This window comes from Podarcis pityusensis, assembly GCF_964106645.2.
Source record: "Podarcis pityusensis genome assembly, chromosome: 10".
In the NCBI taxonomy this organism is placed as follows: Eukaryota; Metazoa; Chordata; class Lepidosauria; order Squamata; family Lacertidae; genus Podarcis; species Podarcis pityusensis.
In genome coordinates, this window is record NC_138035.1 from 13,314,941 (window position 1) to 13,327,177 (window position 12,237).

Sequence of the window (12,237 nt, forward strand, 5' to 3'; positions counted from 1 at the left end):
AGGCCAATTAATATTTGTTTCAAAAATCTAAGTGAATTTTCAAAGTAAAAAACATAAAACTGCAAGGTTTAGATTAAAAATAACAACACAAAAAGACATTATCACTGAAAAGAATCCAGAACCAGAATACTGAAACAAACTACCAAGCAGTGCAGTCTAAAAAACAAGAGTCAGGAAATGCCTGAACAAGTAGGTTTTTAATAGGCATCTGAAACACATCACAGTGATGCATCTTTGACATGCGCCAGAAAGGATGTCCCTGCCTCTCTGCCTGTTTTCTGCACCATTGTCTGAAGCATTCTCACTGCCTATCTCAGCTTTGCCAAACACTGCTTCCTGCAGTAATTTCTTCTCCTTCCACACATGCTGCTTGTATGATTCAGGACTCATTTCGAAAGCATTACAAAAATATAAGTGATTTACCAAATGCTAGTTGATTCACTGTAGCCCACTACAGCATGACACCCCAGTGCCTTTGCATGGGATTTTATTTCTTGTCGTATTTCGGCCCACCATGCATCTCGTGTTTCTGGGTCATCTGAAAGATAAAGCAAAAATCAGTCACTGTTCTGCACTAACACAAGCATGTAAAACTTTGTGGCTAAAGATCAAGAATAATTTAGCTTTCAAGCTGTCACAAGCGCCTGACAACTTTGTTTTTGCTTCCTATCAGCCTATCTCTACACTGATTAGGTAACCTTGCTTATTCCTTTGTAGTGCTGATTTCATGAACTGAAACCTTGTTGATTCACTTGACTTCTTTAATTCTTAGAAAAACACAAGATTTTATGGATTTACTTTGTCCAACATTGCCTGCACAGGGGAACATTGTGGCTATGAGCTATACTCCTCTCCTATCTAACCTTATATGTGCGTATTTATTTCTTGACTAAAATAGAGCAGTAGCCTCTGCAACCAGGATCTACCTCAAATCCCACTGTAAGGACATCCGTAGTCACCAAATCTCAATGTTAAAGAGATCACACTCATTGTGGTTTCCTCCATCTCTGGGCTTTCAAAAACTCCCTAGTCAGGATACCAAGAAATGTGGAGCTTAACGCTTGTTGTTCGTGTATAGAAGCCCCCATTGCTATATAGAATTCTCCATCGATGGTGTTTTGTTTTTCGAATACACCCTGAGAGCAAAAATCATAAAACTTTTGTGTCAGTCTTCTACAACTCCATATTCCAGGTAGTCCTTCTCCCTCAGCCTCTGGTCATAGCCAATAGCCACCCTCTTGCCCATTAGGGCAAAATAAGGACCTCACTTCTGGTCCTTAACTATGACAATGTGTAAATTGCCATGTTTAGGCCTTCCTTTCTTAACAGTGGGAGAGGGGAAATCAGTGTTTTGACCCTTGCAGCTTTTGAGGTCAGTTCTACCCCATCTGGAATAGCCAAGGGGAGAGGGTACATGCACACAGCGCCAGGGGTCAAAATGATCCTGCACAAGGCTGCTTATAATTTTAGTTGTTGGCCATAGCTGCAGATGCTTAGCCCAGAAATTCTTCTGTCCACCAGAAAGGAGTATAGAGGATGAAATGTTCTGTCTATTTTCGTAACAGACTAATCAGTAACTCAACTTCTACCAACATCACAGATGGGATCAAGGGTCAATAGTACCCCCACAGGTTTACTAAGCCACTTTATAACCCTGAATTGTTTAACCCCACCCCTCAATTAGAACTTTTCTTGTGAAAAAGCAAAACCATTTTTGTATCATAGCTATTTTTGCGCAAAACTAAATAACCTGGTTTTTGGGGTCACTGAGACCCCAACTGTAAGCAACCAGTACCCTCACTTCTGTAGGTGGCAAGACAGTTCAGGACATTTAGATGCCCATTTATCTCTAGATACATAGAACCATCTCTGCAAAATGTGTTTCTGAGGATTTCTAGGGCACAATGTCACTGGCCTCCTTCAAAAGAAAGAATGACGTTCTCAAACTGAGGACAAGTTTCAGCACTGAACTGCAGGTGTGAGCGACAAGCTTACCCTTGTGTGTGGCCTATGGGATACGTTTAATAACACTCACACACAATATTTCATTATTACATATGATAATGTAATAACTGGTGAAAAATTAGTGCCATGCAAAGAAAGATGTCCAATGAGGCAGTATATGCCATCCAAATTCACAAAGTATGGCATAAAACTCTGGCTGTGTTGCAATTCCAAAACATCATGCTTATGATACAGATATGTATATATAAGTGGGGACTGGAGAGCAGTAGTCAGACAGTAGTCAAGAAACAAGCAACACAGGATTTACAGGATTATGGATGAAATATAACAATAAACAGCCAGGGGATTGGTGCGAAAAACCTGACTCTGGGTGGCTCACTGAAAAAACAAACAAACCAGAAATTCTCCCCAAGTTCCTTGCCCACAAATCCTGAAGTGTCAACAGCAACATATTTTGGCTTTCAAGAAGATTTGACACTTTTCAGTCATAGGCTAACTATGTAGTACTCTCAGATCGGAATTTTAAGCTTGAGACCATTCTGTATTGTATTAAATTAAAGGAGGCATAGATGCCTGTGACCAGATTGTTTTCATATACAGTTCCACATGCATGATTAAACTGTGGCTGATGGTGCTTAAATATATGGTGGACGCTCACTGCTTATGTCTGGAAACTGAACAACCCACTGTAGTGTGAGTATCCTGAAAAATCCCCTTGTGGCTGATCTAATTCTAAAGTTCATCAACCTCTGCTCTAAGTCTAGATATGTAGCTAGCTTGCTTGGGGCATCTAGATGGCAGTCTCAGAACTGGTAAATCATTTGTCTGGCCTACTCTTACGAGTTGTGAAAAGTGGTGCTTTCTGCTCAGGCTGCTCAGTTATCATGCACTATGGTTACAAAGTCTGCAATACTAGCCTCACTTACCTGGGAGTAAGACCTATTGAATTCAACAGAACTTACTTCTGAGCAGACATGGTTAGGATTGCCCCGTTATTAATTTAGAAGAAATTATAAACCTATTATAATTATAATTATAATTATTATTATTATTATTATTTTAAAAACCTAAGCAGTATACATGAAAAACAACATAAAACAATTATTTGTTGTTACCAGGAGTTCACCACTCATTATCACTGCACCGTTATAATGTAAGTATAACATTTGCATAAGTATATGTGTGTTAATGGCACTTTTTAAGTTTAAACAGTGGAATCAGTTTTCACACTTTACATAGTGAAGTCTTGCTAACCCCAATGATTTATGGGCAATTATAGTGTTTTATTGGGAAAGAGGTCTCAAAAAGGCATGAATTTTATTTTGTTTTGTTTTACTTGCAAATGGTCTCATGCTTAATAATTTCCACCAGGTATTTTCTTTTAATAACTTTCCTGGAGCATATCTAACCATGATAGCAAACTGATACAACTTTTTTTTCCTATTGAAAGAGGTTTAAACTATTTCAAAAGCAATGTGGAATAAGGCATAGTTTACAGTTAAGCCATTCTTTCGCTACCAGTCTGTGTTTTCATACTGATATGACAACCAAAAAATAATCAAATGAGACACACAGCCTATTGCAACCAAAAAGGGAAAGGTGTTGTCTTATGCTAGTAAATAAAATGGCATTTATTAAATGAATCAAAAACTCAAGGTATAACATTCATTTTAAAGAACAATTTTGTTAACACTGTAACCATAAATGACACGTTTGTGAGGATGCACTGAAGGTAAACCTTGTTTTTGCACCCTGGTCTTAAAACAGATTTACTTGGAAGTGGGTTCCAATGATTGCAAACAGAACTTACTCACAAGCAGGGTGTTCAGAGCAAGAATCTTTAATTCATTTATTTTTCAAATGGCTTACACATGCACCAGCAGAAATATTTGTGGAGGTTATTATGGAGCCCAACACAACCAAAAATCCAAAAGCAATTTTAATTCTCAAGAAAAATGTGTTTAAGAGCAGGACTTGCTAATTAAGAAGAAAGAAATGCATTCAGCAGCAAGCACACACACAAGCAAATAAACAAAAAAACAAACAAAAATGACTTACTATGTACTGTGAAAGCTTACTTATAAAGGAGAGAGGGCTTTGGGGACTCCCTTTCCATAACACAATTTCAGAAGAGGTCACCATAAAGAGAAATAAAATGAATGCATTTATGAGTTTCACTGACTCCATAATGACAACCATATCATCATACAGCCATATTTATTCTAAGTGTGGCTGTCCCTGCCTTTTTAAAAAAGCATGCAGTGACTAAACTAAAAATACAAAGCATACTGCTATGAATTAGGGCTGAAAAACTGGCAGCTCGAGGGAACTCTTGGGTGATGGTGGTGGGGCTTGGCTCAAGGCCTCCCACAAAATGGAAGGCTAGCAGCTAACCATGTAAGACCTTCAGCCCCCGAGGTGTTTCTGAACTCCAGCTCCCCGCAGCCCCTCAACCACCACTGATGGTCATGGAGAATAAGAATTGTAGTGCAGGAACACTTGGAGGGTTCACCAGTTCTCATGAAACATGTAGGCCTTCTCAAAAAGCCTAACTATCTAAGGCGCTAATGAATCATTTTGATAAAATAGGTAGACCTTGCTCATAGTGTAAAAGTTTGAGAATAAAGCTTGTCAATACTCAAATGGGCATGCCTTCTAAAGAGCATAAGGATATCCAGTAATGAATCAAGATACAGTTGTACCTTGGAAGTCGAATGGAATCCGTTCCGGAAGTCCATTCGACTTCCAAAACGTTTGGAAACCAAGGCACGGCTTTTGATTGGCTGCAGAAAGCTCCTGCAGCCAATCAGAAGCCGCGTTGGATGTTCGGGTTCCAAAGAACGTTTGCAAACCAGAACACTCACTTCCGGGTTTGCGGCGTTCAAGAGCCAAAACGTTTGACTTGCAAGGCATTTGGGATCCAAGCTACGACTGTAGTTTACTTCCAGACAGGGCTGCCCCAAGACATTTTGCTGCCTGAGGCAAATGACAAGATGGTACTCCATACACTCCATGTACAGAAGCTGACCAGAATGGAAGCTGGATATTACTTTAACACTGGAGGCAAAATAGCATTCTCCATTACACCTGAGGGAAGCATGGAACTCATAGCTGTGTCCTCTAGCACCTCATTGCTGCTCATCAGCATCTACTTCGTAAGATGGCTGCCTCATTCTGTCTAATGTTAAGGCCATCCCTGGGTCCAGACAACAACCTGCTTAACCCTTACCACACTGAGAAGAAGCCAGGACCAGGTGGGAACCAAAAGCTAGATGCTTCAGAAGAAATAGTTGTCCACCGTTTAAAGATATGACTCTTTAAACTATTTAATCTGCATCTTAAACACCCACACTGGTGTACATGCCTATAGTTAATATCTCCAACAATACTGGTGTTACATCACTGGCATTCTGTGGTACTGTGTTGGTAAAAGCAAAAATGCATTTGCCGGCAGAGTGAGATCAGTCCATCAGCTACTAAAAAGTGTAGAAGTAATCATATATCTGTAACTCCTGTTTTTATCTCCCAGAATGAAATTTGGAGCATTCTATTAATTTCTATTAAACCTAGCATTCTATTACTTTCTATTAGTTTCTGCCATAGTGGATCACAGGCAGGCAAACAGATTTACAAGGTGCATCCACTTCTTTGGCTGTTTCCATTTCTTTCCTATTCTCCAGTCAAGGGCAGACTTAATACTCTATCCAGACATCAGAGCCTGAGGATCAGTTATTCAAGTAGATGGGGTCTTTTTAGGACAAAAACTAAACCTACAATGGAAAGTGAATAGCTCACTCAAATACCTTTCTAGGCACGTATGGAGTCTGATGGGGAAAATGTTCATCTAAACCTTACACTGCAAGCTTCAAATTCTGTATGTGGAGAACCCAGGCAACAGTCCAGAGGAGTGGGAAGCAAACTCCTTGGAGCTTTTTCAATGCTTTTCTCTTGCCAATGGCAGCCCCCTGCACTGCTTGACTAGGCATTTTTGAAACTTGTGGTAATCCCAAAAGCACTCTTAGAAAGTAGCATGAGAAACTGCTTTTTGGTAATAAAACTGAGATTTCATAGTTCCTTAAGCATGCCTTGAAACTGAGAAAATATCTCTCTAAAAACAAGGCATTTAAAAGAAGGAAAAGGGAAAAAACAGCGTTTCCTAAGTTATACAATGATCCATGGTAAGAAAACATTAAGATAATTACTCTAAAAATCTAAGTGTCATCACTCTTTTGTGTTGGAACCTTGTCTCAACATATATAACATATGTAGTTACTGATAGTATTGCTTAACCTTCTAAATAAGTAAGTTTGAATGAAAGTTCAGAAAAGCAGGTCAGAGAAGATGAGACAAGAGAGAGGGAGGGTGGGGAAGATAACAAGACAAGCAAAAAAAATCAAAACACAAGCAAATATATGAAAATTGCAAACATGGTTAAAAAAGGTCAGAGTGGTAAAAAAAAGAAATGCTCAAAAGAAAGAGGCAGAAACACTGTCGAAGGATCCCTAGACTAGATCCCTAGACTCATCCTGTTTCTTTCTGCTAACAAGTGGGATTCTGTAGCTCACAGAGTTTAAAAACAAGTTATCTCCTATTCCTGCTACCTTTACATTACTAAATCCTGATGAGCTCCATTCATGTGTTATTTGATTGTAGTATCTTCACAATAGTGAACGCTTGTTCACTGTAAATGTTTGACTAGCACCAGCTACTGAAAGGTCACTGAGTTAAAACCACTCAATGGCTAAAAACCAGACCTAAAAATGCAAAGAACATTGTGAGATCACGGTTAAACGCCATGTGGTATACCGCCACGTGGAATCCAATAACAAATGGCCAAACCAATACCCCCCCCCCAAAGCTAACTAGCTTTTAGCAGAGAAGAACTACGAGGATCACTTAACAGGTAGTGTATGGGAGCAGGACCAGCTCCACTGCATCCAGAAAAACCACATGCCAAACTACAAAGTTTTAAAACAAAGTTTCTCCTCTCATACATAATTTAATTAAAAAGGTAAAAAAGAAATGAATTTCTCTTCCGCAACATCATAGGTTTTAATGGATTTTAGTTCCCCCTCTATTAAAATTAACCAAAGAACTTTGTATATATACAAAATGCAATGCATATTCACACACAATATATGCAAACTTACCTTGCATGTAAAAAGATAAAAATGACTTTAATAAATAAATAAAAAATCAATACACCACAACATGGCAAGAATAGTTCATACAAAACACTGGAATGCAGTGCAATGTGGAGCATTCTATTTTTTCTGACATGTTTTTTTTTTTTACACGAGCCACACAATTTCACATGGGGATGCCATCAGAGCATTTACACATTTACGTAAAGCTAAGGATTTACATAAACAATAGAGGAGTTGGGGGGGGAGCAGGATGGCATGGGTCCAGCACACTCCAGAAGGGTGCCGCCTGTTTGTTCCGGCTAAAGCAAAAGCTTAAAAAACTAAGGGTTTGCAAAGCAGATTCAGCAGACAGGAGCCAGAAACGGTGGGTATTTTGGCGCATGCTTGGATCAGGTGACAGTACAGACTGAAAACTATGGCAGCTCACTGAAATGGTTACAGAAAGTAATGGCCCTGGAGTCTAGGTGAAAGCAAAAGGCAAGCATACAGAGCACTCAATCACAAGCTTTTCTAGCAAAAATCTATTCAAGTAAGTTTAGCAAGGATTCCCTAAAAACTTTTGAGCAGAAGATCTGTACAAAATTCTGCTGCATTTGAATCTTTCACTGGAATTACAAGAATCTTGCAGGGTTCAATCAATATTTTAATTCCTACAAATAGATACGGTGTTGGAGGATAATGATTAGTAGAGCAGTAATGGGACACTCCAGCTGAAAAATTGTTGCTTCTAACAAGTTAGCTGTAGTCCAATGAGCCTTCTCCTGGTGTGATTTTAGACTTGCACATTGGCTCCATGCCCTTAAATAAAGTTCTGTCAGAAATAAGTGAAATAATTTACCACGACTAATTAATATGCTTTAATTGCAGCCTGTATGATATGATTAAGACTATTGAAAGGGCAAATCCACCCGAGTACCCCAACTTGAAAATGTAAAGAGAGAAATATTGCATTAACACAAACCCCAAGTATTACTAAGACAGTTGTGCTCAAAATGCTTCCTTACTCCTGTTTCTTTATTTTCAGGAATCAACCCTGAAAAGCAAATAAGATCCTAGCCTATACTTAAAACTCAATGGATTTTTAAAAAAAATTCTGCTGGTGGCACTGGCAGTTCTGAATGGAAGTTTCTATGAAAAAGGATAATCATCTCTTACAGTACCATCCGAGATTTTTTAAAAAAGAGAGAGAGGAATCATATACAATCAAAACACATTGGTTTCAATAGTGGGTGGGACTGCCTTTTTTCTCTCAGGCACCTGCCCCCCTTTCCATTTTTTTATTTTTATTTTGGGCAAGCGCATAAAGCTAAATGTACACAATTTAAACACATGTAAGTTGTTAGTTCCCTGTACTGCCCAGATGATCCAACATGCATTATCTTCCAGTTTGCATTTGAAAACACAGATTGTGTTATGGGTTGGTACTGTTTTCATTTTTGTATACAGAAATCTACACTGGGAACTTCTGGTGAATACAACTAATAATAGTAGCAGTAATAATAATAATAATAATAATAATAAAATATTTATGCCACGCCCATCTGACTGGGTTTCCCCAGCCACTCTGGGCGGCTTCCAACAGAATTAATGATATTATAAAAAAGCAATAAAACATCAGACTTCCCTGAAGGATGGATAGATGGATAAGAACTCAGCATGCTATTCCAATACCTTTTACTCAAAGTATACCTATTAAAATTAATGGGTCTACCTTAGTCATGTCCATTCATTTCAATGCGTCTATTTGATGTAAAACTTAGTTGAATAGCAGCCACAAAATGTAGTCATAGTTGGGAATAATAATAATAATAGCACTAGAACTACATTTTATCACAGCTCGCTAAATAAGTCTTTATAGCAATTTCCTACAGTGTGTGTGTGTGTGTTATTTATAGCTTTGGAGGATTTTTTGCAAAAGATCCCCTATTGTGGTGAATTGCCTGGCCATGACAGGCATTTCCAAAACCGCAGCAGCACATCACATGCCCCAGTGATGTTCTGGTGTTCATTGCCTTTTCAGACCTCCTTAGAATCTATGTGAAATTAGGATATTTTACCTTTATGTGCATCACTTGCCCCGGCACTTTCCATGCCTATTTCAAACCTAGTGGTAAGATTGGTATCTTGAAGAATAGCAAAGTATCTAAGCTCTGGATCTCTAGGCAAACACTGCAAATGTCCAAAGCAGTATCTCACATGGATACACAGAAAATATCTCTGCTACAATCCTGTTACTAGAGGAAAGAGACTGCAATACAATTCAATGAACGTGTATTACATTATCCCATTTGGCCATAAAGTTGAGTAGCTCCGATGCCAAGCTGGTTTAATCAATCACACTAAAACACAGAAACTATTTTGAGTCAACCTGTGGTCCATCATGCCTACATTAGAGCATCATACCTAGAACAGCCTGTAGTCCCCCGTCCCCTCAATATGCTGTTTCCTGTCCACACGGGTAGACAACCCTATATAATCAATGGCTCTGCTATTTAGTCTTTGGTGGCCAGCAGGGTTGACTCTTCATTAGAAGCTTCTAAGAGGTCAATGTGCCCAGTAAGTATATAGTGAAAACCTCTCTTGGTCATTTTAACCTAGGGCTATTATACAACCCTTGCCAATGTTTCTCAAGCTTTGCTTGTTTCAAAATACTATTCTGCACAGAGCAAAGGGACCTACATAACGAAAAGGTGGCTGCTGACTGATTCTCATCAGCTGTACGTTCCAAGTTAAGAGATGAATGATAAGCCAGGTTAAGCAAGTGTTCAACTGGATGAGAATCAAGTATGAATTGCTCTATTATGAAGTTATTAATCCCACTAACAGTCAGGCAGCCTGCTAGCAGCACGTTCTTCAACATTATATCAGATATTACTGGCTTGCTACTACCAGTAGTAGCTGGAATAAGCAAGCTACAGTAAGCAATCTTAAAACAATCTACTTCTTCTTGTGCCAACAATGCAGAGATTCACAGGGACATTTAGCATTGAAAAATGTTGCAGTTCAGCCATTATGGTCGTAGAGACAGATCTACAATAAAGTATATATGAAGCTTCCGTAGGAGGCTGCTTCAAAAGTTTTCTGAAGGTTCTTATGCGTTAGAATAATTTTAGAGACTAACAGAAAAATTATTCCCAAATTTAATTGCATAAAAGATAAAGTATGTGGGCCCTATATACTTGGTTTTTTTAAGGGTGGAATATGTCTGCAATCTGAAGAGAAACTAAAGACTTCCATTTGTGCATCAGAAATTCCCTTGCTCTCTTCCCTCTCAGATCTGTTTTGGGGGAGGTGGGTGGATCACAGCGGGAGAGGAGAGCAAGGGAAAGTTCTGCTGCACAAGGGGAAGTCTTTGCACTAACAGAACAAGTTTGTTGGAGACAACTCAATGCTATTAAAATGAACCAACAAAAAGCTACTAAGATGTGTATATGCAGCACAATCAACCAGGAATCTGGAGGCACCTTAAAAACAACACATTTATCATGACATAAGCTTTTGTGGACTAGAAGCCAGCTCCTGTTGCATTTTATGCCAACTTTTATGCCATAAAGGTTGCAGGTTTTTTAAGATGCCACAAAATTTTGTTTTTCTGTGTAAGAGTAACACTACCATTCTGGAAGTTCTAGCCATCACTATAAGTTATATTTTCTGTAAGAATGTTTGGAAAATAGCCCATGAAATGGACAAGTCCATACCAGTTTCAAATTACAACTGAAACTGTAACATTCTCAAATCATATATCCTTCACAGAACTCTGGTGGCAACCCCAACTATGCATAAGCCTTGGGGAAAGAGGGAATTACATTTTAAAAAAACAAACCTGTGAATGCTTTCTAGTCAGAAAAAACTAGATAAAACCATCTGAAAACTCTTTTGAATGAGACAATATTAAGACAGTTAACAAGAAGGAGTCAGTTATTATTTACCTATTATTTTAAATGCACATGCTAAAATTGTATACCCACTTAACTCAATGAACTCGGTGGGCCTTAGGGTTGGTTTGATTGACAAAATGAAGTCATCCTGTTCACACATAGATTTACATGTTGGAACTTCTGCTCCCTCGCCTCTCCTCCTGCATGCACCCAAATCTGGTCCAGAGGGATGGAGGAACTGCTAGAACAGATTTGGGGGCTGCACAGAGGGAAAAGAGGGAGGGGAAGTTCCACTGCACCAACAAAAGTCCTTGCACAAACTGGACAACTGAGTAAACCTGTATAAGTTTGTGCTGTTAATTTATTTCTTGTTTAGACTCCCAAAAAACAAATTAAAGGTAAGTCATGGTTTTTTCATTCTACATTTTGGGAACAAAAGGTCCAGAACCATTAATCTGCCAAAGTTGATTTGTGATTCACTCTCTCTCATATTGTCCTTGATGTATATTAATTAGCAGGAGGTCAGGAAATCAAAGGGGCCATGTAGACACATATTCACCTCCCCAAAGCTTGTCCCATACCTCCCTTTGACTAAAGTCCATCACATATTACAAAAAGTTGCTCCTGCAGGCATTTGATGGGACAGCCAGAGTTACAGCCAGAAAAGAGAAAATCAGCAACTAACATGTACCTGAGTGATAATACAACAGCTCTTCAGATCTGAGTGCTTTACCAACAACACCATAAACCTAGACTAGGCTGTATCATCTGTATTCAGGATCCTGAAAAGGAAATATATCCTCCAAGAAACAAGGCCAACTTTTTTTAAAGGAAGTTTCCATCAAAAAATATTTTAATCAGATAAAATATTTTTTTTAATCAGATGATATCATTCAATGTTCAAAAATAGCCCCTCTGCTCTTACTCCCTCCCTTGCATTTTTTGATCCTGATCCATTTCCAGAAAATAAAATTCTACATAGTACTTCCAGATTGAAGGGCTTCTTTCTGATATTCAGTGAAATCACTGTGAACTCACTGTATTAGATAAACCATAAACTTAATAGACACATATGCCACCATGAATCATGGGTAACCGCTTTAACTGCCAATATTAAGTGACCTCACAATTAAAGTGAAGGTGATGATCTTGTGGCTACTGACAGATGCTTAATGACAGCAACAAGGCTTAGGACTCACTGAACAACCCGCAACACTACATCCCAAATGAACATAAATTTCCAAGGG

The 12,237-nt window shown here is 38.7% G+C and overlaps 1 protein-coding gene across 32 annotated transcripts in view; it reads right to left on the reverse strand.

The window, feature by feature from the left end:
• The window catches only part of C2CD5 (C2 calcium dependent domain containing 5), a 90,129-nt gene that overhangs the window by 38,677 nt on the left and 39,215 nt on the right, over positions 1-12,237 (reverse strand). For 17 of the 32 annotated variants that reach the window (XM_081022639.1, XM_081022657.1, XM_081022633.1 and 14 more), the window contains one exon: positions 424-538. In XM_081022639.1, the coding sequence (XP_080878765.1) occupies positions 424-538 (115 nt within the window). Of the gene's footprint in view, positions 1-423; positions 539-4,043; positions 4,074-12,237 lie in introns of all 32 variants that reach the window. The other 15 variants (XM_081022656.1, XM_081022650.1, XM_081022628.1 and 12 more) reach the window with 1 other exon arrangement.